Source organism: Scophthalmus maximus, chromosome 3 (genome assembly GCF_022379125.1).
Source record: "Scophthalmus maximus strain ysfricsl-2021 chromosome 3, ASM2237912v1, whole genome shotgun sequence".
Lineage (NCBI taxonomy): Eukaryota > Metazoa > Chordata > Actinopteri > Pleuronectiformes > Scophthalmidae > Scophthalmus > Scophthalmus maximus.
In genome coordinates, this window is record NC_061517.1 from 19600001 (window position 1) to 19626351 (window position 26351).

The 26351-nt window shown below is 44.5% G+C and overlaps 1 protein-coding gene across 6 annotated transcripts in view; it reads left to right on the forward strand.

The window, feature by feature from the left end:
* Positions 1-23840, forward strand: part of LOC118317450 (potassium voltage-gated channel subfamily KQT member 2-like) — a 26614-nt gene extending 2774 nt beyond the window's left edge. The window contains exons 2-17 of one of the 6 annotated variants that reach the window (XM_035646144.2): positions 7429-7519; positions 7624-7750; positions 8001-8176; positions 9605-9730; positions 9858-9968; positions 10847-10942; positions 11061-11155; positions 11798-11857; positions 13423-13452; positions 15135-15340; positions 17979-17996; positions 18822-18927; positions 19461-19592; positions 20231-20299; positions 21108-21201; positions 21329-23840. In XM_035646144.2, the coding sequence (XP_035502037.1) occupies positions 7429-7519; positions 7624-7750; positions 8001-8176; positions 9605-9730; positions 9858-9968; positions 10847-10942; positions 11061-11155; positions 11798-11857; positions 13423-13452; positions 15135-15340; positions 17979-17996; positions 18822-18927; positions 19461-19592; positions 20231-20299; positions 21108-21201; positions 21329-22186 (2395 nt within the window). In that variant the 3' untranslated portion in view covers positions 22187-23840. Of the gene's footprint in view, positions 1-7428; positions 7520-7623; positions 7751-8000; positions 8177-9604; positions 9731-9857; positions 9969-10846; positions 10943-11060; positions 11156-11797; positions 11858-13422; positions 13453-14180; positions 14235-15134; positions 15341-17978; positions 17997-18821; positions 18928-19460; positions 19593-20230; positions 20300-21107; positions 21202-21328 lie in introns of all 6 variants that reach the window. The other 5 variants (XM_035646145.2, XM_035646143.2, XM_047331313.1 and 2 more) reach the window with 5 other exon arrangements.
* The last annotated feature ends 2511 nt before the right edge of the window (positions 23841-26351 follow it).

The following is a 26351-nucleotide window of genomic DNA, read 5'->3' on the forward strand; positions in this document are numbered from 1 at the left end:
CGATACCTTGAAGTGAGGAGGACAGCTTGTGCTCACGCTCAGACAAGCAGCTGCTGCATTGTCTCTTTGGAAAATGCCAAGCGGGTGTCTCTTTGTTCCCCCCGTCTTGTTTGTGAGGCGTGCGCGAGCGAGCGAGCGATGCGTGGAGCGTGGGCACGTGTCTCCAGAGTACTCTCTCGTGCCGCTTCTGTGTCTCTGTGTCCTCGCCTCCTCTTTCTTCCCCCTCCCCTCGAACATGCAGCCGTCTGAGCCCGGGGGGCCATTGTTCCCCTGCAGCGCTGTCTCCGCTCCGACCATCGGTCGAGAGCGAGAGGCGCGTTGATCCCCACTTTCCCACCGCGTTGGTTTCCCAGTCTCCCGTGGATGTAAATCCTAAGCATCTCTTAAAAAATGCAGCACACTGCGACTTGGCGTGGAAGGGAGAGGTGTGAAAATCCAGAGCAGTTGCAGGCGGCCACTGCCTTTTTGTGTGACACAAAATGGGACAATTTGACAGACTTCTGATTTGTCATCACGAGCTATAGCTCTGCTATTCTGATCCATCCAAGCTGTGGCGTGTTCCCCCAGGGATGCAGAGGTCGGAGGCCTGGTGTCTCCGCTGGTCTGCCTTCAACAGGAGCCTCATTACTGTGCCGCGTCTTGCAGGTAGCACCAGCCGTGTGGGGAACTCGAATGACCTCTGCGGCTGTAAGGTGACTAAACTTGTCGATTCTGCACCGAAGCTGGAACACAGGAAAGTCACGGATGAGGACGACAAAGACTGGGGGGGGGCAAAGAGCTTACAGGGTGATCAGTCAGAGAAAAGCACAATCCTTCTCCCTCGAGGTATATAAAGAGAGGCAGATGGAGGCTGTGGTCCGGCTTTTCACTCTCCTGCTGAGCTACAGCCGGCTGAGGACAGACCTGGGCAAGAAGCAAGGCGAGGACAGCAGCTGACAGATGTCGGCAGCCGAGCCGGAGGACGGAGGAAGTGGGAGTGAGGAGCTTGAAGTGCAGTCCTGTAGTCGGGTCGTGGCTCTGAATGGATCGTTTCCCACTGATACCTTTTGACCTTTGTTACGGTTTTTTTCTCCATCGCTGAGACACGTTTCTTGAGATAATGCCCCATTTCCCAAAACTCAAAAACACAATTGCATAACTGCAAACTCATTTTCACAAATGAGTTCACAAACTTAAAAGCCTCCATGTCAAAACGAAACTCTCCGCTCAAAACCATGTGCTCTTACATCAAAAATAAAATTCACACACACACACGCACGCACACACACACACACACACACACACACACACACGCGTGCACACACACTCACACACACATACACACACACATACACACACGCACGCACACACACACACGCACACACACACATACACACACATGCACACACACACACACACACACACACACACACACACACACACACACACACACACACACCTCTTACTGTCATGAATGACTCTCTGGTTTTACCGCTGAACAACAACAACTCTTTACTCTTAATGATGAACACAATATGAAGACACAACCAATGTATACATTTTGAATTTTTGTATTCCTCTCTCGCGCTTCTGAAAATAAACGTCCCCTGCCTCCGTCAGCTGCTCGTCTCTCAGGTCTGCAAATATAGAAGAGCGGAGGGGGAAACCATCCACTTTACAGACCAGGAGCATACAGCGACTACAAATCACTGGACCTGTATGTGATATGGTCCAGTGATTCACAACAGCTACAGTACATGTATGCGCTGTCACAGCGCAGAGTGCAGGAATCCAAAGTTACAGGCGAGTTCGAATTATTGTGAAGCTGCTAAGATTCGGCTGCACTCTTTGCTCAGCCTCCCTCATCCACGTCCCGTGGACCAGGACATGGTCAACAAGAGTTGCATGAATTTCATCTGAAACAACCTCCTCCTCCTCCTCCTCTTCCTTAGTGTGGATCCATTGTTCCAAAACTAGTAAACCGCCCCGATGGTCCTTGTATTCGATCCATCCTGACGTTCTGATTGGTGTGTGAACAATTTGGACTCCGGTGTTTCCACCTGAGGAACTGTGTTTTGGGAAATGTGTCTGTCTCTTGGTAGATGGCGTTACGGTTTGGGATGTTTAGTTAATGGGTCTAGGAATAGTGTAAGATGAAACAAGCACCCTAGCCCAGAAAAAGGGGAGCTTAGTTCAACACTGCAGCCTGACTCGGTTGGGTTATATTGTTTTCTAATAAGACATAGACAAGGCTGTGGAGCCGAGAGTACAGAGTTGGTTTCGCGGATCCTTCTCCATCAGATTACGACTGTTTCCGTGGCTTTCTAATGCGCTTTAAATGTGGAAGTGACAAAGTGGTTGAGTGCAGCTTCTCAGTTAGAAGCTAGTGATTTGTTCGGTGATAACAATTGATTCAGTAGAGTCAGTTCACTTGGAAAACATCTGAGACAGATTTGTTTGTGCCTGTACGGAACGCTTGTCACCAGACTCACTCAGAATTATCGCCCAACTCTTTTTGATTGGACTGCCTGCAATGTAGTTCTCCTTTCTCTACATTCATGAAGTAAAAACACACACACACACACACACACACAGACACACACACACCAAATGGACACGCATGTTACTGTGTTTAAATTTCTCGGATTTGACAATATACCACCACAGCAACTGCAGGTCTACAAAGATCAGTAGTCCCCTTTCATATGATATTCACTGTATGTTTGGATATTTTTTTTTATTGAATTGTATTTCTTCCGCTTTATCCCTTCGGTCCATTCAATGATTCATTGTGCACTGCAGATACGCCACAGACTGTGAAGCTGCTTGATTTTGGCGACATTAACATAAACTGACTTGACATGAGATGAGGCGACCGGCCTGTCTTGTGGGTTACATTCAGTGTCACACCAAATTCCTTTTTACTGCCTTCAATTGCATTATATTATTTGCTGATAGATTTGGCGGACCACAAGGAACATTGTTTGGAAGTGCAGGCTTGGTAGATATTATTATCTCCATATATATTTCCAGTAATGGAGGTATCTCTTTGGCTCAGATGAAAGACATCGACACCTTGGCTCAAGTAGCAGTATCACTCGTGCATTCGTTGCGGTGGCACATGAGCATCACAGGCGAGTCTTTCCTCAGTGAAAGTCCTCTCTCCCTGCTCCTCTGAGCTCATCGCTGTCTAATTTTAGCGGGACCGGCATGTCTGGGTGGGCAATGTTGCGCTGAACGGGGCAAATCAATGGTTTATTTTTATTTTTATCTGCAGCCCAGGATGAAATGCAGGCTCTTCTGCTTCAGCGGGGCTGTACCCCGCCTCTCGCCCCCCCCCGCGACCCTTAAGTGGATTAAGCTGGACGATGGATGGATGGATGCATTGTTGGTATCTGTCTTGATACTATACTATCTATATAGTCTGTCTTGTCATGTCACTTTCTATTAAAAAAGAAAATGTGAGTGTTTGCCCAAATGTCAAACTATTTCTTCAACAGAAAACTGCCACTTCACCACAGTTGCACAGTTTGTATAATTCACCGACTGCTGTCACATTGCGTCTTGACGCGCTCCTGTGCCCAAACACGTCAAGAATAATATTCATTCGTTCTCATGTAACCAAGCAAGCTGCTGTGCACGGGTGCTTCATGGGGCAGGTTCTGCCCCCGGGCCTTTATCGGCAAGAGTCCTCCATTGGCAGCCACAGATGAGCTTGGCACGGCCCAGTCGGTGGAGAGCCGCGTTCAATCGGACTTGTCGCCAGACACGGTAGCTTCTTTGTCCACGGCACTTTATTTTTATTGTTCCGGTGTGTGTCTGAGGAATGACAGAGATCTGCTTCACTGTGAAACAGAAACGAGTCATTTTTTGGTATAACATGGAGCAAATATCTGGATTATTGCTTTCTTGAAATGGTGATAACATTCAATTACATTGCAAAATAGGTTATCAACACATGTAAAGTGAATTATTGCAGTCTTACGATATATTTTGTCTATTTGCACGCTTGAGCAAACTGGCCATATTTTATTCACCTTGTTAAAGGGAATTGTTCAACATTTAAAGAAATACGCTTAGAGTTATGAGTTATGAGTTGAATATAAATTATAGACAGGAGACGGTTAGCTTAGCATAAAGACTGCCATCAGATGGAATCAGGTAGCTGGGCTGTGTCCAGAGATAATGAAAAAAATACTAAAATAAAGCTCACTGATGTACATCCTATACTGTCTGCTTGCTTAAGCCATACAAAAAAACCAAAGTATAAAAAAGAAGAAGTTGTTGTTTATGGTGGGCTTTATGTACTGGGCTGTTTCTTGGCTGGGTCAATCGATGCTCTGGAGTCTCTGCTCCGCCTCCGTTTGACAGGAGTCCAGGAACTTTTTTTATTTTTTTTACAGTATCGTCTGACAGTATCATCAGCAACATTTAGTTGTGAAATCTGACCAAGAAATCCTATTTTGCAGATGGCATTCTTGTGTTTCCCAAAAAGGGATTGGTCTTTAGATGGTTAAAATGACAAATCAATGGGACCAAGTCAAAGTGCTGCTAACAACGAGATGCGGCGTGTCTGACTTTTTGACTGACTGACCTTAAAATGCGTTCATGGCTGCAGCTGCAGTGGAAGAGAGCCGGCCTCTCAAGAATATCAAGCCCGTGTTGTTTTTCTGGACTTGGTAAAAGCAGGAACAAAAGTGGCGGGCACAGTTTTTATTTCCTGAGAGCATCCGTAACTGTTCGAAGACTGTTCCGGTGGACGTTTAAAACAGATCTAGTACAAGTGTGCGCATGTCATTCACACACTGTCGCTCGCAGGATGAGTGGATTTGAGGTGACTATTGAGAAATCAAATGGGTGCCAACGGGAAGCATGGAAAAGAACTGGCGTTGACAACCCTGGTATATATAGACCACCGAGTGGAGTATTTGGAGACGTAGACCACAAGGATGCTAAACCTGGCAAAGAGTAACGTACCGTTGTTGATCTAACTTGACAATATATACAGTGGTCTGTATTTCTAATATGCCAGAGGAGCCAGACGAGCTGTAGACTCCCGGTGCGCGGAGAGCTCCCTTTTACCAGGCGAGCCTCGGCTGCTGTGGTCATTAATGATGCAAGACATGCCAAAAAAAAACACACTTATCATAGACCTAGGAGAGAGAATGACCTCAGTCTAACCCAACACGGTGACAAAATGCAGAAGGGGCGCAGCTGCAGCCATGTGAGCCGGGAGCTCATGTTCGCTTTTTGTTGGCGCGATGTTCTATGCCTCTGACGGAGAATGATGTAGAATATCCCAAAGAAAACAGCTTGTCCGTGGGACCACTGCCTCTCACCGTTGAGCTCCGTGCAGCGTCGTCCTGGCTGGCCGGCTGCCGAGCGTTTGACTCGATCGCACTGAAACTGCAGCAGCAGAAAAGGGGGGGGGGGGGGGAAATCAGGTGAGCAGCAGTTGAAAGCTCACCGCCCTTTTAAACAAACGCAAAACTATGTGCACATGCGGGTGCCAAGGTCCCGAGCTGGCTGTAATATTTCAGATGGAGGTTTCCCACTAATTAAAAGTGATAATCTTCCCTGGTCGGGCTGCACAGTGGTGCAGTGGTTAGCACTCGCGCCGCACAGCAACAAGGTCCTGGGTTTGAATCCCGGTTCAAACCAACCAGGACCTATCTGTGTAGAGTTTGCATGTTCTCCCCGTGTAAGCGTGGGTTCTCTCCGGCTTCCTCCCACAGTCCAAAGACATGCAGAATGGGGTTAGGTTCATTGGAGACTCTAAGTTGACTCTGTATTGACTGTATGTGGCCCTGCGATAGGCTGGCGTCCTGTCCAGGGTGAACCCCGCCCTGGCTCCAGCCCCCCCGCGACCCTTAAATGGATACAGCGGTTAATGATGGATGGATGGATCTTCACCTCTATTAATAGCACAGATGATAATTGAACCCCATATATTGGCGGTATCCCTCACTAGTGAATTGTGCAGCTGATCCTCACGAGACACTGGACTGCAGCGTCTCCGCTCAGATTAATGTCGGTTGCGACCTGCGTCTCTTTGAAATCCTGCGTCGTCCCAGTGGCCTATTGGGTTTCAGCAGGCTCCCTCCATTAGCCCTGCTCTGGATTCCTTCCAAAAAGATCTTTTCCAAGGAAACAGTCTCCTGTGGTGGGACCCTGATGTGCCTCTTCCTTTTGGCCTCCATCTATTGAAGCGTTCACCTGATGGTCTCCTCAAGGAGAGGGGTGGCTGCAGAAACGCTTTTGAATGTTGAAAAAGGACTAAAAGACCTCCTGACTCGCACGGACAGTAAATACACTGTCTGTCTGGCTCATGTTACTCTACACTCAGGTTACTGGATTTCCTGTACATCTGTGTGCTGCCGTGTTCACTCGAGGTTTCCCCATATGAAACTGTGATACGGCCGGATTAGATCTCCTCAGCTCATTCGGGGAGAGATCAGATGAGCGTCCACCCCGAACCGATCCCACCTGCGCGCCTTTCTTGAGTTTCCTCTTTGAACAGTTCTTCGTTATCCCCCCCCCCCCCCACTCGCCCGTTTCCTCACTCGTTCTCACCGAGCTGCTGCTGTTGATGCAGTTTGGCTTGTTTCCACCAAGGCACCACCCAGGGTCTGCAGCTGTAATCACTCATCCAGTGTCCAACTGTACCCTCTTACTGTACACTTCTGCAATCGTCCCAGTGATAGCTGTTGGCCTTTGGTTTATTCAGATGAACATTGTGTCTGGAAAAACATGATGGCATATTGTTCAAATATAATTTTTTTAACTTCTTTGATCGACGCCATATATGTGTTGCATGTTGATGTTTTGTATCAATCTGTCATTTTCCTTTAACTAATGAATGAGTTGATTGTGATTATTGTCCTGTTCATGTTATATTTCTTCATGTGTTTCCTAGACTGACAGGTTTCTTGACCATAGACTGTATACAATAATGGACCTTGTGTCCGGAAAGGGAAACCAATGCACTGGCACATGAAACCACTAGTCACTGTAATGACCAGCAGGGGGCGACTTCACTGGTTCTTTCTATATGATTTATAACGTCAGTACACATTTTCCTGAGGAGTTTAAGGTCTCAAGCTGTTGTTTCAAGTCTTCTTCAAAACAGCATGATTTTAATTGAGTAAATTATGGTCCCATTTAGAGTAAAATAGACGATAAAGCAAGGTATGCATCGGGGCGTGGATACAGCGTGATTGACAGCTGGTACCATCCAATTGGTGCACGGTTGCAGGTATAGGTGCAGTGGAAAAGCTCTCTGTCAGACCCCCCACCCCTACACCCGCCCCTCCAAATACAGTTACTTCATGTATTAAATAAATCAAGATGGCGCTGGCCTAAATGCTGAACTTGCGGCTTAACACACCAAATACGCAACATTTGAGAAAAGCCAGTATCTTCTTTTGCACCCTGTTGTGTCTCTTCCAGATTCCTCCTGGTCTTCTCCTGTCTCATACTCTCTGTGTTCGCCACCATCAAAGAGTTCAAGAACAGCTCAGAAAGTGCCTTGTACATCCTGGTGGGTATCTTTCCTCATTTGTTTTACTTGCTGTAACACTCCTGCTGCATGCTGCGCAATTCACGTCACGGGGTTTGACGCCACCATCTTGCTTCATTCCACAGGAAATCGTGACCATCGTGGTGTTCGGGGTGGAGTACATAGTGAGGATATGGGCTGCTGGCTGCTGCTGCCGATACAGAGGATGGAGAGGGAGGCTGAAATTTGCCAGGAAGCCTTTCTGTGTCATAGGTGAAAAAACCTATGAACATAACAGATACGATTACTGTGTTGTTCCATGCCTTCCAATCCAGCGGGGTTGGGAGCTGCCTTGAAAGCATGACTTTCAGCTTCTTCTTTTTTCTGATTGAGGTTATGTTAAAGTGTAGATGGAACTCGATTTGTAACCGTAGATACCTCACGTGGGGCAGCCTTCAAAGTGACCACCAGTGTCCACAGTCAATGGTTGTAGCATCTGACCGCGTGCCGCTCCTCTCTGCAGACATCATGGTGCTGATCGCCTCAGTGTCCGTTCTGGCGGCTGGATCTCAGGGCAATGTCTTCGCCACCTCGGCCATCCGGAGCTTGAGATTCCTGCAGATCCTGCGCATGCTGCGCATGGACCGCCGAGGAGGCACCTGGAAGCTCCTCGGATCCGTGGTGTACGCCCACAGCAAGGTGATCCTGATTAAAAAAAATTTTTTTATACCTCCGCCAAGGATCAGTTCAATCAAAGATAGCTCTTGGGCAGTGTAACGGGTGATTACATTTTTCCAGGTTTTGAAGGTGAAACAACCTATAGGTGGGGACTTGGCGGAGGTCTGTTCTCTCTGAATGCGAAGGTTTCCTGCTCCTAACTGTAGTGTATTCCGATTAACTTTGATACAAGACACTTTGAACCTGTTACCATGAGTCTCATGAGGCTTTAGACCTGGTCAAGACAAATCTGCAAAAACCCTGGATTACATTCACTGGAATTGTTTTGGGCTGTAAATTATTTAATGGTATATTATAAGTATCTGAAGAGCTTTGGGAATGGCGGTGGTCAGGCAAGTAAATGTTTAAAATTACAGAGAGGTAAAGATTATGGTTATATTAACAAAGCAAACCTTCCCTTACTTCCCTATGTGTTATTTTTAAACCAGAAAACAGGCCGAGGTGTTGTTCTTAGTACTGAGTAGAGTCTGCATTCTCTCCCACGGGCCATGAACTGCCCCAACAACCTCTATAAACTATTATTTTGCTTGAGACAACCAGCAAAAACTAAATAGGGCATATATTCAATTTTGAAAAGTTCCCAGTGGAAATAAAAGCAAGTTCTTTTATGTCATTTTTACCAACTGTTCTGTATGGGTACAGCAAAAATAACATGAAAAAGAAGTATGGCTCCTTCCTCCGTTACCTTCTTTACAGCAGTGCTCTCCAAACTGAAGAAGTGATATGTAAGTCAGCAATATGTTCAGATACAAATGTAGTGCAACAGGCTTTACTCCACCGCACAAGCTAAGTTTAAGTCTGGATCACTCAAATTCAACTGCAACTCAGGAGATGAGAGAAACTGAATTAGTTCATATGAAAGACTTGAATTAAAAAAAAAGAAGATTTCACTTCAGACATGGTTTGCTAAGCTAAACAAGATTCAGCTCTTTATTTTGCACTGTGACGGACTATTTCCAGCGGCGCCTCTTCCAGGTAATCCTGTCACGGTGAGGAAACACAGTATTTCTCACAGCTTCATTTTAATAAACTTTGAAGAAAGAATTATTTGCATGCACCTATAAGCTGTGTAAATTTTTGCGCCTGTGTCTGTGTGTATATGGTGAGAAGGAGATAGGGTGTGTGTGTGTGTGTGTGTGTGTGCGTGTTTGTGTGTGTGTGTGTGTGTGTGTGTGTGTAGCATGTGTAGCACGTGTGTAGCTGAGGGAAATATAAAAAGACATTTATGAAAAACTTTGCCAATATCGGATATGACTCACATATCCGATATTATCACAGAATTACAATTTCTACCCATTCACAGGGGTGTCGCACTGCAGACGCCGCTTTGTTGCTTTGGACTCTCTTGTGTAATCGTAATTGGAAAGGTTGTCTTGGTGTCGTCTGTAGGAGCTCATCACAGCGTGGTACATCGGCTTCCTGTGCCTGATCCTGGCCTCTTTCCTGGTCTACTCAGTGGAAAAGGAGATAAATGATGAGTTTGAGACCTACGCTGATGCCCTTTGGTGGGGACTGGTAAGACGGAGACGAAAACAACAACGACAAATGTCTACAGTATCCAGAGTTCAAAAATAATTTAAATAGCATTCTGTGAACAATCCGCTCCGAATCGTGAAGCGTCCCTGATTTATCTTTCCGCTAGATCACTCTCACCACCATTGGCTATGGCGACAAGGTTCCCAAGACCTGGTATGGACGCCTGCTGGCGGCCACGTTCAGCATGATCGGCGTGGCCTTCTTTGCGCTTCCCGCTGTAAGTACGGAGGCTCATCGGGAGTTTCTTCAAATCCAGTGTCGATAAGTAGAAAAGTACACTCGTGGTGCCTGTTTTCAAGAGCCTCATTTGCGTTGATTCAGCTTCTTTCCGTCGCGGTAAGTTAAGTGCTCATTGATGCGGCGTCGCTGCTCTGCACCACCCTAAGAAACACTGTCCACTTCTATGACAGATTTTCTTTTAACAGTTACTTTTGGTCCATCCCGGTAAAGGATGTGCACAACTTCATAAAGTTTGGTGCTTCAGCCATGCACCTATGATCCCTCAGAAAAGGAAGCACTCTAAATGAGCCATTCTGTCAGCATTACATCTGTCCTCCGTGGTACTCACAGCGTAGACTGAAAGCAGGGCCATGAAAGCTTCCTCTGAGTCAACAAAACGTCTGCTCCTTGTTCACTTCACATTCAGTCAGCTCTCAGCGGGTGATGTTGTAACCACCTGTCAGTGATGTCTTGGCGGCTCATTCAAAGCTTACTACTGAGTCTGCCACCTTCAGATATCCGGTGAAATGCTGAACATTAAACAGCAACTGCCAAAACACGTGTTCGGTCTATCATGCATTAACAAACAACAACAACAACAACAACAACAACAACAACTGTGGATTGCTGTATCAGCACACAGTTAACAAGAAACAGTCACTATTCTTGCCACATTGACTTCTGACAATTGTGGAAGAAATCGTCATTACATGGTCTTACATTTCGGCTACCTGGAAGCTTTGCATAATGTAATAATCTGTGTAGGAGGAGACTTGTGCTTCCTGTTGTTGCAATTCCAACTTCTGGCCAGCAGAGGTCAATTAAGGTCACTGATAACTCCGTGGGCCTTCTGTGCTCTCTGCTGCTTCCTCACAGGGCATCCTGGGTTCTGGCTTTGCCCTCAAGGTCCAAGAGCAGCACAGGCAAAAACATTTCGAGAAGAGACGCACCCCCGCAGCAGGCCTCATTCAGGTAGATACAAAAAAGTGCATGGTAACATAAACATGTACAGATTTATCGAACTAATGATGATCTCTGTTTTTGGACTCCTGACAAAAAGCTGAAATCATGTTTGCATCTCTTCCTCCAGGCTGCTTGGAGGTTTTATGCTACCAACCTCTCTCGCACAGATCTGCTGTGCACTTGGGATTTTTACGAGGAGACTGTATCTATTCCAATGTACAGGTAAGCGACAATGCTTTCACAGTATTCAGCATTTACGATAAATGGAGCTGTTTTCCTTTATCACGTTCTGCCCCTATGACGCCCCATGGAAAACTGAACATAGAGAAAATCCTCAATTTATTGTATGTATTCCAAACTCATTTGTTGAATCAGACATGAGTGTACGACGTGAAGTATCGCACGCTGGTGTGCCTTTTTCTGCTTCAACGAGTGCTATTTCACAGCGAACGAGGCATGGAGCCTTGGCAGCGACACCACAGCCTCTTTGAAATGCTGTTCAAAAAGACAAACCCTGCCAAAGGCTACTTTGTAAAATCAACCCACTTATTTTAGTGGCCCAGCTGTAGGAATCAGCAAATAGGCCGCCGTGCTCGATTTTTAAATTGCAGATTTCTTCCTTTAATGTGTTTAGAAGGAGAAGAAGAAGCTGCCTGTCTGCTCTATTTGGAAATGACTTCATGTTCAGTTTCGTTTCGGTCTTAATTTGTGATGAAAAGGTGACGACTAGAAGAACAGATGACTGTCAAGCTTAATGGAATTAGCTCGAAAGTGCCAGACGGCGAGCTTTGACCTTCTAACACTGAGTTGGTGAAAAGATGTGTTGTTGACGCAATGACAAAATGCCCTTTTCTCTTTTCTCAGACTTATTCCGCCCCTGAATCAACTGGACCTGCTGAGGAATCTGAAGGGCAAGTCATTCAGGTATAAACATGGCAGGCAGCTGATGATCAACAAGCATGACCTCAGGATAATAACCATATGGACGCGGGGGATTGTTTATAGCGATTAAACAGTGGAGCAATCATCTTGAATTGCTAGAATTTGCCATCCATGTTAAAGCGGCACTGATCAATCACATTACATAAACAAGGCTCAAACATGTGATGTGAAAGGGGTCAGTTGTCAAACAAAGAGAGATCACTCAGCAATCAGCAGGCGGCCCATCAAAACACAAAATGTAATGGAAAATGTAATAAGGCTGAAGATCCAATTAATCGTCACAAGAATTGGTGATGACCCAAAACCGCTGACAGAGAATGAAAAATCTAATTCGTCATGTTGCCTGAAATCTGACTCCAAATTAATGGCATTTGCTCAATGCTGATTGAGAACCCAGAACAAAAAAAAAGATTATTGCAGCTTTAAAATGGCTATAATCAATATTTTTATTCAACTATGTAATGGTGTGAAAGGAGTTTTTTGAAGTGAAAGACCCATAGAGAATTATCACCGGGTTTTACAGCTGTCCACAGCTCTACTGAGCTTTATAGCGTCTTCCATCGTGTTCACTGTGTTTGGTTCACAGCTCTACTAGCTCCACGTTTAAATGCAGCAGATGTCCGTTTTAAGGTGAACATATTTGTAAGGACAAAAGCGGAGTTAAAGGTGACATATTATGCTCATATTCAGGTTCATACTTTTAATCTGGGTGACCAATCGAAAAGGTTTACATGCTCTAATGTTCAGAAAAGGCATCAGTGTTCTCATACTGCCCATTCCTGCAGCTCCTCTTTTCACCCTCTGTCTAAAACACCTGATTTGATTCAAGCCCCTCCTCCCGATAAACCCCAACCTGCTCTGATTGGCCAGCTGGCCCAGGCTGTTGTGATTGGTCAACCGCTTTCAAAATGTGTAGGAAATGTCATGCTCCTTCACCAGAGAAGTGGAGATTCTCAGATTGCAGGCGGGGTTACCCCAAAAGAGTCCAACTGTGACATCACAGTGGGAGACAAATCTGAACCAGTCGTTCAGAGCCAGGCTGTAGGGTTCACCTAGCTCACAATAAAAACAACAGGGTGGTCTTTTTTTCACAGTTTGTGGGCCAGCAGGCTCCACAGATACACACATGTATGTGCACAAACACTGAAAAATTTATTTTTGCATAATATGTCACCTTTAAAAGAGAGGAACTGTTGGACTAACTGTATGTGGATTTCAAATAAAGGCGTATTGTTTATTGCTCTGTATCTGCTGAATGTGCAAACTAGCTACAGGTTGCTAAAAACACTAAATCATTTTTTCAAATTAAATATTGAAAATAAGAAGTGTTCACACCTTGTTTCCACTGCCCTCAGGTGGCCTAGATGGGTTTCTGCATTATCATTTTCATACGAATCCAGATATTGTGATTCCATGGAGGATGTGAAAATCGATCCTCTGTGCTAGCACAGCTCAACCCTACATACACAGAGCAGTGTTGATCATGACGTAGTATAATACATGACTGATTTGCACATTTTAACAGTGTGTTTCTTTTCTTTTTCCAGGAAAGAGTCTCAGACAGAAACCTCTCCCAGGTCTGTGATCTGATCAGTTTGTATCTCTCTCTTCACCTCCCCCTTGGCTTCTCTTCAATTCTGCTCTTAGCTGCTGCAAAGGCACTCTTCTTGGGGGAGTGTACTCGTGTTGGGGGAGTGTGTGTTATTCTATGCTTGCGTGAGTGTGTGTTTGTGTGTTGAGGGTCACTGTAGGTCCTGATGCGAGTCATACATGGACGCGGCTGTGTGTTAAGTGCCTCCTTCAAGAACGGTCATGCTGCATTTGCTCACATGGTCCCCAAAGATCAGCTCACTCTGGCCTCACATCCCAACTGGCGGCTCTGAGAAAGATTCACCAATGAGCTGTACTTTGAAAGTCTGGCTTTCAGCATCAACTCAAGAGAAAAATTCAAGATTTTGAATACTTTAAGAGCCTTGCTTGATTTTTATCACACTGTTTTTGACAAAACAAACAAGTGTAATTATTGACAATGTAGTAACACTTTATCACGACTTTGTAAGCAATTTGCATACTTTGTGTTCAATATAAATGACATGAAAAATATAAAACATCATTACAAAGATACCCAAAGGCATTTCAATTCATTCGACTATAGGTGGACAAACAGGTTGCAAATTAATTACAAAGTATAGTTACAATAAAGTGCTACTGGCATCACAGGATGGCACACACACTGCTGTTTTTTTGACTGTATCCACTGCTATTTTATCTTTTTTTGTGTCTCCTCTACTGCCCACCACTCCAGTAATGAAAATGCACACAAAGACAGACTTTGCGGGTGCTGTCCGAGAAATATTAGGTATAGTTACTGCACAGTTACTAACAACTGCACTGCAAGTATGTGTATCTCCTTCCATTCCCTCTGTTCCTCTTCTTCTTTAAACGGAAGTGCAGTAAAGGTAGAGGAATCACACAATTAGAACCTGTACATTTGTGATACGTCACTCAATATGCATATATAGATACAATCTAGTTTACTTCTTTTAGGGTAGTGCAGCTCCGTCATTAATGTCTACGTGTAAAGCTTTTATGCTTGAAATGAGCACAAGAGCTAATGCCTTTTAGCTCTTATAATTTACTCATAGAAAGGGCAGCTATACATCTTTGTTCACCTCCCTGTCACAGTTGATTTATGGTTTCTGTTTAGTAATGTCTGCAGTTGATTTGCTTGCTGCCTTATTTTGCCTAATCAGCCCTAATGAACTTCTGTTCAGCAGGCAAGGTGCACATTGCTGAGAACCTAACAAAACGTTTCCTTTGACTGGTTCCCGTGTGTCAGGCGGAGCGCACACTGTGATGGTGACTTATTTTGCATGATTTGTGTTCACTTTTTTGCCTATAGAGTGAGACCACAGTTCTTGCCATTGAGACGTGCAGTGTCACTTTGCTTCCCATGCATGCTTGCTTGTAGCTTCCTGCTGCTTGTCTGACCCACTGAATGCTCCACTATGTTCGTATGTGGACACATGGCTCCTTCTGCTGTAGGACAATGCCCATTTTACATTTCTGCTGAGGTAAGAATTGTCATCATATCAGTGCTGAATTATATGAATTGCCCAAATTACACTTAACGCAACAAAACAGAAGGATAAAGACATTTAATTTAAACTATTAAATATAATGAAGCTGTAAAAACAAAAACAACTGCAAAAACAATCAAATATGTAACATTTCTCTGCTCATTACTTGCTCTTTGTAGTCGGAAGGCCAGTCTGAAGGACAAGGTGTTCCCCAGTCCTTCCAAGGTTCCAATGACCAAGGTAAAGGCCCAGTCTCCAGCGGCAGAGGAGGGCGCTGAGGCGAGTCCCAGCAAAGTCACCAAGAGCTGGAGCTTCAACGAGAAGAACCGAGGGCCGAAGCACAACTTCAGGGCCCGGGGTACCACTTCACGTCAAAACTCAGAGGGTGAGGGAACTCCACACTGTTCACAGTAACATCTGATATATGGAGTGTGTCAGGACGCGGATCAGGGTTGTGACAAATACTGTATACACTTCCAAAGGAAAGCACAGCTACTTCACTAATAGACAATCTTCATTGTAGAATGAATGATCTTGGCCTATTTGCTCTCAAAGTCTTCAACCATCATAAAACAATGAACTCAGCAGAGAAGCTAATATTTAGGTAGTATTTAAGATGTCTGTATGGTAAATATGAAGTTATGTCCGAGAGTTGGCTTCAAGTAATTCAGGAGAGATTCAAAAAAGCCTGTATGCCAAATTTGAAGCTGGAGCCAGCAGGTGGTTATCTTATCGTAGCATAATATGGATAATTCAAGCATGATAATATGCCAACGATGCTCTGTCCAAAGGTAAAAACATACACCTTTTATTTAAGATTTTGTTTTCAGCTTAAACAGAGGCAGGCCAGCAGTTTCTTCATGTGTTTCATCTCTTCATTACACAAGGATAAGCTAACCAGCTGCTGAATCCAGCTTCATATTTAGGCCTATTGTACAGACAAAAGATTGGTATAGTACCCCATGTCCTGTGGTTCTATACCATACGCTCGGTGGTACTGTACTATAAGTGCTGTGGCACTATACCATACCTTCTATGGTAGTATACTACACCAGGGTAGTGAAAACATCTGCTATGAATTGGAATCAGTAATTCACATGACAAGCTAAATATTGATATTCATTTAGGTTAACTAAAGCTACTTAAGATGTGATGTTGCAAGACTTTCCTCTTGATGGTGTTCCCCTATGGCAGACCATGGCAACAGTCTACTGATGCTTCCAGTGTGCCTCTGCTTCCCTCACTGCTTCCTGATGCTTCCATTTCCTGCCACACTTGGTGGTCTTGCTAGCGTGTCTGACTTTCCCATCCTCAGACAGAAGCAGTGGGCTGACTGCTCTTGCCTTTGTGAATATGAATTCCTCCACCACTGATGAGACTGGTAAGCAGAGCCTGGATGTCTTGCTGTACGAACTGGATCGACCTGAGAGTTGGCGGAACACCCAGCCATCTTTGTACAAATCTCCTCCATTGCTTCCACTTGAGTCATACCGCGGGAATGGCCACACTGGAAGCACCACACCTTAAATCTCCACAGGAGCTGACTGTTGTCAATTGCCATGAGTCAGATGTTTAGTTGAGAAGTAGTGTCTTTGAGGTTGCCACTGTCCGTCAAGGTTCTATCATAATTCGTTCCAAGGCTTTGAATCCCCTGTACTTGAAATGACGGATGAGTCAATTTTTTAGCTACTGCACTGTTAGCAGTCCAAGAATAGAGTTTAGTTTTTATATCTGTTCTCTGTAGTTACAACTAATCTTACTCACCACAGACTCAAACAAGAGCACTAGAAGACCTCCACCAAAGCTGAGAATTCCCCTTTCTATATGCTGTTTCACGTACCTTCAAAAAATCCCTCCCAAAGTCTAATCACCTGTTACCATGCCCAAGATCTATGTTTGATTACACTTCCAAGCAAATATGTCAACAACTTTTTGAGCTAACCCTGCTAAGAAACAAACAGAAAAACCGAAACAATTACAAATCCTCAGTGGCCGAGGGAATGAGGACGAAAACGTCCAAATGAAGTGAATATGTCCCTTAAACGCCACTTCTCCGGGATGTAACTTGATTACAGTCACAATGACGCAGCAGTTTAATCCAGTGTATGTACTGTGTGGTACACCTATGGAACAGCACCACATGTTCTGTGACACTTAACTATATAATTTGCTTTTTCTTCTGGTACTGTGAAGTCATACCACGAAGGAAACATTTTCTAGTACCACAGGAAATGTTTTTATGGCTGTGATCAGAAATCATGCTTCAAACAGTTTCTTAATGCTGTTTACCTTACTAGGCTAATGTGAAATTGGTGATCATGTGTCTTTATGAACTTGGCTGTTTATCTTTAGATGGAAGGTGTTGATGGCGTTTAATTCATTGCAATCAAGTATCTTTAAGATTCAGTTACTGTGCAGAGTGTGAAGTAATTGACATGCAGAGAAGGTTTATCCGTCATGTATTTGAACATATGAGTGAAAATGGGGAGACTTTGCTGACACACCAAAGCCAACATTTCATCATTATGCTGGGAAGATCGGGGACTGTTGGTTTGGATGCTGGCATCAACCGATCATTTATTGCTAGACAACCCAGTTGCATCCATACGTCATCCAGGCCACTGTGTCACTATCAACAAATATATTTATCTTCTTTTAAAAAACCCCCACTAATTCTCATTAGTTGTTTCTCTTCTTCTGCTTTATGGCATGTTAAAGTGCTGATTGAAATGCAGGACGAAGACTTTGGACTGAAGAGTTCCCCAGGTCAGACAAGTCATCATGACGTGTCATCAATTTAGACTGTACTACACTCTGTAATGTTTAGATGTATAGTTTACAATAAATGTTATATATGCGGTGGATAGTGTGAATGTAAGAGAAGAGAGAGCAGCTTTTTCAAAATAGACTTCAGTGGACTCCACAAGTTCCCATGTTTGGAATTGATTTGTCCGCCATTATCATCCTGCTAGAATCCATAACAAATCTTTTCCCATGTCTCTCCTCTCTCTCTCTTTTTGCAGCAATTGAAGGTTTAATAAGTAAGCCATTGGGTTGATATTTTGTTGGTTGTCTACTATGGGGAAATAATGAGAAGACAAGTCAGCTTCACCAGTCTGACAAACCTGCATGCTAAAATCTGCTGAGATTTGTTCACTTGACATGAACCCTTTTTATTTGGATTTTGTCTTACATGACCCCCACCCCCCCACCCGTGATTACTGAAGGCTCTGAACCATGAGCGTCGCTGAGAACAAGCATGCAATGATTTAAGTATTCATTAGGATTGTAAGAGCGCCATTCAAATGATCATGCATATTCAATTACGCTACTGTAGAAGTTAATCCTGGGTTCAAGTCAAGTGGATCCAAGATAATCTAAAATTGATCCGGAGAGAAAATGCCCCAAATGCCCGCTTGACGTTGCATGAGGACACCTCACTTTCCCTACCAGATTCTTATCTGATATCTGATCAACAGTGATTAGGCCTTGACACCTTTGCCTGTATGCACTATGCTCCAAAATCCATAGATTAGCCCTCTGGCTAAACTAAACGTTCTAGCATTGATGCGAATCTACAGTGTAATTGGTGGTGGGAAGAGAGTACTTGTCTTTTAAAGTTTCAATAAAGTTTTATCGCATCAGCACTATCCTTCAATTCTGCACCTGGTCTTCCTTTCTGTTGTTCCACAAAGCTCACTCACCATGCTCACAAACCAGCTAACTGGCCTGAAACCAATGTGTTCATTGAATTTTGCACCGTCCAAGCTCAAAGCAACAGGTCTACCTTGCCTCTGTTGTTGACGCTCCTCATGTGGAAGTCGATGAAATGTTCTCTAAGGAGTGTCCTTGTCCTTGCTCTGTAGAGGCGAGCCTCCCAGGAGAGGAGATCGGTGACGATAAGAGCTGCCACTGTGAATTTCTCACCCAAGAATTACCTCAAGGATTGAAGGTTACAATACGGGCAATCTGGTAAGGTTTTGTTTTATTGTACAATTTCTATGGTTCAATTATGATTTTTTTTGTTGTGGATTTTTTTTCCTTCTTTTACTCTGTGGTCACTTATCTTAGTTTTGGCCGCCTTTCCAATCTGTAACAATGACTTTGTACTCGGTGACACCACTGAAATACTTCTGATGGGACAAGTAACACGAGCAGTCAGATCATCAGACAGATTTTAAACAAACCTCAGGGTTATCTCCAACATTGGATGCTTTGGATTATCAGGCTAACCAATTTGTCATCGTGAAAACAATATGGCCAAAACTGGATGATAATAAAAAGCAATACTATAGTTAACCATAGTATATGAGTTCATTCTTGCAGCAGTGTTTCGACGATATACTCCTATCTGAAGATCCACTTGAGTTAAGATTGTTTTGTGAAATTCTGAAACAGTTGTACAGGGAAAATAGTGTTTTTATCATTCACTGAAATCAAATTTTTGTAATAGGCGTTTTGCAACACTGTTGTGCGTTGTGTGACAACCTTTTGTCCTCCCTCAGCATCATGAAGTTTCTGGTGTCAAAGAGGAGGTTCAAGGAGAGCTTGCGGCCTTACGATGTCATGGATGTGATTGAGCAGTACTCAGCAGGTCACCTGGACATGTTGTCCCGGATAAAGAACCTGCAGTCCAGGCAAGTGCACGCTTACTACACCATACTACGCTTGAGCTCATGTAAATCAAAGCCACGATGGAGAGTTAGGTTTTTTATAAGGTGAGCTGTCCAGCTTTCACTGTGAGGCCTAAATGTCAGAATGGATTTTGGAGGATTTTCTGTAGAGTTATTTCTTTAGTACAGTGTAGTTCTACTGTAGAGACGTGTGATGTTTGTTGTGTCACTGGATACACACATGTTGTGACACACGTGTCCTTTTGATTTGCCTGTTTCATTTGCCCAGCTACATGTGTTGTATTCAGATCTCAAATGTATATCCTTAGTCTTTATCTATAGAAATAGGATTCACTCCTCCGGCTCTGAATGCATCTCTGATTCATTTGAGATAAAAGTATTGATGTGTTATTCATTGTTATCTATATCAGTTTTCCCTCCCACAAATTAGTTTCTCCCATATTGATCCCCCAAAGGTTGAACATGTAGAATTAATATATTCCAACAGTGAAATGCCAACACTTTTCATTCACAAAGAAAGTCTGACTCGTCGTATTTCTTGGGTGTGTGGAATATATTGACACTAGTTCTCCATAGCCGATGTGATTCCCACGTTGCTTCATTTTGCATTGCACTCATATCGTCTCTGTGTGCCTTGCCAGGATAGATATGATTGTGGGGCCCCCTCCCCCATCAACACCTCGCCATAAGAAGTCCACTGAAGGTCCTAGGTTAGGTTAATAGACTGCACCTCTAAAATGACCATTCTACCAGCATTATGCTACATATACCATAGACCAAATATTGAAGCAGTCACTGTACATGCTACCTCATTGTTTTGATTGACGGGACCCCCTTTGAGTTCCAGCCGAGTGACCTGTCTCATTGAGCTGGAGCAGACATGACTCACGAAATCAGCGTTGAAGATGTAACATCAAATCAAGAAAAGGGTTTACACAAACATTTTCAGGATGTCGGTGGTGTTATTTGAGCTTTTGTGTCACATTGTAGTAGCTGCTCTCAAGAAGAGGTCAAAGAATTGTGACACATACCGTGACGCAGATTTCTCAGTGAACGTCAATGAGCCATGTCACATGGCCTCACTCAACGGGGGTTTGACAGTGCTAGATGCCTGCTCTCATACTGAAGGGACATAGTGAGAGATCCCCCGGTAGGATGCAATGGAAATGAAGCATGAAGCATGGCAGGCGATGCATTTTGACCCATGACAAAATGACCCCCATATTCACCCCTTTGGTTGTTTCTGACTGCCTGATTTCATAATGCATGCATACACACCATCCACCCCAAATCAATACTGTGTCCGGTCACCATTCATTCATTCAAAAACACATTTACTTGTAGCTTGACGGGTATCATCCACATAAACTTTCTTTGCTTATTTTCCATGTAAAAGTAATTCACATAATGGCATCATGCACTTCTTCAGCAAAAGAACGTGTTGAATCTTTGTGGCAGATAGAGTATTTTTTTTGTGTGTGTGTTTTAATCCATGATATTACCTTTCTGAAACACTAGAGTTGACCAGATAGTTGGTAAAGGCCCTAAAGCTGAAGGAGACGATGCAGAGGACCCGAGCATGATGGGACGCCTGGTCAAAGTGGAGAAACAGGTAGGAATGTTTCACCCAGGTCTGTAAACATTTTATTTGTGATTTGTGCTTTTTCTGATGATCAATATATTGTCATTCTGGGAAAGGAACACCATTTTTTGTGTGTTTTTTTTCTCTTTCCATGCAGGTGATGTGCATGGACAGGAAACTTGATTTCCTGGTCAACGTGTATGTGCAGCGGATGGGCATCCCTCATTCTGAAACAGAGGCCTTTTTCAACTCCAAAGAGCCGTATCCAGCTCCGCCTTACCACAGCCTGGAGGAGAGCAAGGGGGACAGGGAGGCGCGAGAGGAGGTGAAGGAGGAAAAGGAAGTGAAGACGTGCTCGGCTGCAGATGTCCCGTGCTCTGATGGCTCTTTGGAAAAGAAAGACCCTTTACTGGGTCTATCCGTGGCGAGGTCGCTGGGTACTCCATCCGGCAGCAACAGCCGCCCTTCTACCTCTTGGCAGCACCAGCTGCAGCACCCCCTCAGCCAGCCTGCCTGGAACAGCAGCGTGGCCAACACCCCTTCACCAGTTGGTGGCAGCGACGAGCACTCGCCCACCCTGTTCCGCCTTCCGCCGCCTCCGGCTCAAGACCGCTCGACCTTCGGCCTTGGGGTCAACAGCAGCGAGCGCGGCTCCCAGAGCAGGATGCGCCACAGGAGGCAGAGGTGTCCGCCGGACGCCGTCGCCGTGGAGAGCGACACGTCTCTCTCCATCCCGTCTGTTGACCACGAGGAGCTGGAGCGCTCTTTCAGCGGCTTCAGCATCTCCCAGGCCAAGGAGGACTTCTTTGGGCCTTCCTTCTTCACAGGCTCAGGAGGGGGAGCGGGAGCGGGAGCAGTGACTGAAGCCGGACCTGGACCTTCACTCTGCGCCAGAGTCAGACCCTTCATAGCGGAGGGCGAATCAGACACAGACTCGGACCTCTACGCACCCTCACCTCTGTCCTTCACTGGCGAGGTCTCCTGTGGGGAGAGGGGATGGCCAGGGCTGAAGTAGGTTCACGCAGCGCTTCGGTTGCCAACAGGAGACCGGTCATGAGACCATGAAGCCAAGCGACTGACTGCTGTCACTGACGATGCAGTTACAGGCAGTTTTAGGTTGTGAATGGTTGTGATTAGTTATTTATCAGAAAAGATGGTAGAAATCTGTTCTTATGAAAAGAAAACAATGGGGTCGTCCTTTATTACCTTTTTTTGTTTGTGATGTTTCACTTTACAAGCAATGCTTTATCACAGTTGCATTCTTTTGCATCGCATTCTTTTGCATTTGCATAATTACTTACTTTTTCTGTTGTATTTGTAACTGACGAAGTGTGCACGCGTGAGAGAGCGATGGCATCGATTTTGCATCAAACTTGACATTGACTTGTATCAAAGAAACATCACTTTGCTTCATTTTAACGATTGGTAAGTCCACCCTTCTTCTGCACTTCGTCTGTTAAACACTGGCCACTTTCACTTTTAAATCACGGTGCACAGCAGGTTAGCATAGTGTCTTGATAACTTCTATACCCTTGAATGGCGTGAGATGTTATGATGCCAAAATCGAAGCTATGATAATCAATTAGATTCTTGCAGAGGAAAAAAAAAGAAAGGAAAAAAGAGTGCTCTCTTTTCAGCATCATTAATTCAGCTTGGTGTTTGCTTAATACTCAAGGAAAAACTCCCCCTTTAAAATATGGCAGATACGTCCCTGTCAATGCGCCAGTGAACGTCCTGCATGGCATGTTAAATGGTTGATTTGAGGACAGTGGTTAGTGGGCTACAAAACCAAACTGGCAACAAAAAAAAAAAGAAGGTCAGCACAACAACCCAGAGAGTGAGTTTTTTTTCTTCTGTACGGAGCAGTGAATAAAACATGGAGATGTGCATGCATGGCTGGTTTCAAGCTACAGTGTGGTAATTTTTCTAGGGAGCCTCGCTTGAATTCCGATCACGTGAGAGGCAGCCTGAGCTAGCTGATTTCGACGGCTCTACTTTTTCCGGGGGCGAATATGCCCCCTTAAATTATGTACGCATCGAATGCAAGAGCAGATGTTTATCGGCACATACTACATGTATGGTCGTTTGCTCGTATGTTTTGTATTGTTATCACACAACGAGCGAGTTGGACTGAGTAAATCACGTGGGAGACTTGGCCGGACACGGCGGTGTCAATTTATCCTGCAATGCATATGTCAGACGTTAAGATTCTCTGTACTGTAGATTTGTCAGTTCTGCACTCAATGAGGAAATGCAATAAAATTCAAGCAAGGCCAATCAAGAACCATTCTTCACAGACATCGACATGGCCTTGTTTTCACACCAAAAGTCCATTGTTTTACAACTTTTCATGTACTGTTCCAGGGGTTATGTAGGCGGATCCATGTCCCGAGAGCAGATGCTGGAGGTCACAAACTTAGCCGCAGGTAATGCCAATGAAATCATGGGATTTAGTATGAACAGTTTAGTTCTTGTTAAAATAGAAAATTATTATTATTATTAAATCAACAGCAAAATATGGTCAGATGAACAGAAAGGAAATATCATTTGGTAGAGGCTGATCAGAGCAGGCAAAGAAAAGGGCCTGTGCACTGAAACGATGGTTATCAGTTCAGCACCATCATGTAACGGCCCATTCTTCCTCTTCAATAATAAAACTTTGTACATCAGTGTAGAGCATCTCTTTGGTCTTTTTTAAAAACAAAATGTAAACACTGTCAATGAAGCAATACTGGGAGATGTGTGTGAGGTGTGTCAGAGCAGTGTGGTGTAATGGTGGCCATGTTTCACTAGATGGCAGCCGAGAGCTTCATTCGAGTGGGTGCCTGTTAAAACTGAAGACCGTGAGGGAGGTTGGAGACAGGAGTGATCAGATCTATCAATCCATTCAGTTAGCTCCTGCTGATGCTATAATCCTCGGCGTTCACGTACTTTTCCCCTCGCTGTGAATGGCGTTTGCAATTTTGACCAGTACAATACAATCGTGTGGGTGTGTGTGTGTGTGTGTGTGTGTGTGTTATTACATGGAAATCGATTTTAAAAAAACAACTGTATGTGTTCATAATTGTAATTTTGATTCAAATCTGACGTCATTTTAAGGACAAATTATACACAAATGGGTTAAAATTCTAAAAGGTTCAGTTACTTTTTCCATACCATACAAAGTTACTCTGGCAAGCGTGTGATCCTCCAGAATGACCCTCTAATGCACCACGGGGCCCTCAGGAAAAACCGACAGAAAGTCTCCTCAAAAATGGATGAACATTTTTATTCATGAGTCATACACCTAATGGTGCCCAGTCCACATGAGTTGAGAGAAAGCAATAGGAAAGGAAGCCTGTATATGGTACTGGATACATTTTTATTATAAGCACTAATATCTGTTCAGAGATGATACGCACCAGCCGGGGTTTGTCACAAAGTGTCAGTCCAAGATCTGGCAAGCATTAGTAACCCATCAACCGCTGATAAAACCTTTTAAAAGCTCCATCAGCATGTGGTACCTGCGAAAGCTTTCCACGCGATGTAGGGGACCTGGCTGAGGGGATATTTCAAGTGCATTAGTGAGGGCAACCAATGGTAATGGGCAACGAGCCCTGGTTCGCAGTCTGCACGGGTGTTGGACCGGGGGTTGAGTTCAGGGCTCTGTGCGGGACAGGAAAAGCTCCTCCACACCGAAACTGTGAGGATCATTACCTTTCTGAAAAAGAGCCGGACCAAAACTGTGACAACAAAACTGGAAGGACGCTATTAATCTACAATTATAGTGTTTGCCGTGATTTAATTGTAACTAGGGGTTACCTAACCCAAAAGAGGCCACAGACCAAAGGTACACATCAGCATAATGCTGGTCCACATAAACTCAGCCTCTCTCTCTAAGTGTGCGTGCGTGTGTGTGTGTGTGTGTGTGTACGTCAGCAGGAGGTGGATTCGTCGTCGTTGCCATTGCCTGACGGATTTTATTTAACAAGCTATTTAACAACCGTTGGTGATTGTAAGTGAAAATGAAAATGGAAATGCAAAGGCAAAGGAGCGTCTCCGTTTGTTCCGCGCTCAACCCCGGGTCGGCCAATTTGTTAAGTGACGGGAGGCCAGGATTTCAGTTGAAAGGGTGAGACAAATAGGAATTGATTGGCTCATTAATAAAAGTCAAATGATGGCGACACAGCACGTAAGGCTTATTTACTCTCTGCAGCACCTGGGGGAATTGCAGATGTCTTGAACGCCCAGAGCACAGACCAGAGGACAAACAAGCGGCGGGGACGAGCATTCGAAATAGAATCTCGGTGGCAGTGAATACGTGCATATAACCATTTATTTCGCTGCCTATAGTATCAAGGACAGACTCAGAGTTTTGCTGTGAAATAAAACACCAGATGATGGTGATCGACACATTCCGTCACCAGCGCCAGGACGCTGGGGCCGCTCAATCCGCTTGAGCGCCTCTGCACAAAGATGAGAGATTTGTGTTTAAAAAAGGGGCCGTTAGACAGAGGTGGGACATTGACCCCTGTGGTGATGAATGATAAGAGCCAGCGATCAATGAAAGTTATTTGACTTCTTGCGAGAGATCTGTCGAACGAGAGGCCAAAAAACAGATGGACTGTGTGCATTTTGGTAATGGCATGTGTGCTCACATGCTTTCACCATTCAGGTGCAATGACAGCAATGCAATAAAAAGAAAAAGAGGCAGCTCCTCCAACTGCTCTTTCAGTCTGTTCACCTTCTCATAGGTACAAATGACACAGCTCTCCTATGAATTGTATAACTACAATGAATGAACTTGTACTTGGAGCTTCTCTAAATGACCTCAGATCCGACTCTGTGTCCTTGACACCAGCTTTGTTTGCCGGTGGTCTCCGTGCAAACATTTTTTTATGTAAAGTACAGTGTTAGTTAACGTCAACCCTCGATGTCCGCCAAGAGCAGACGCGGGTGACCTTCTCCTCTGCTCGCTCCGTGACACACAAACACAGAGACACCACACGGGTCCGTAATGACGATGGGTGTTGGGATTAACGGTCGTGCAAATAATACTGGTGAGCGCATCGCCAATCTAGATTCATTACGCATTGGCTGCATTTCAGACAAAGGCTTTGCAAATTGACAAGGGCAAACTGTGTTGGCCACTGCCTCGTGACTGCAAATGATCGTCATTCAACGGGACAGCCTGGCTCTTA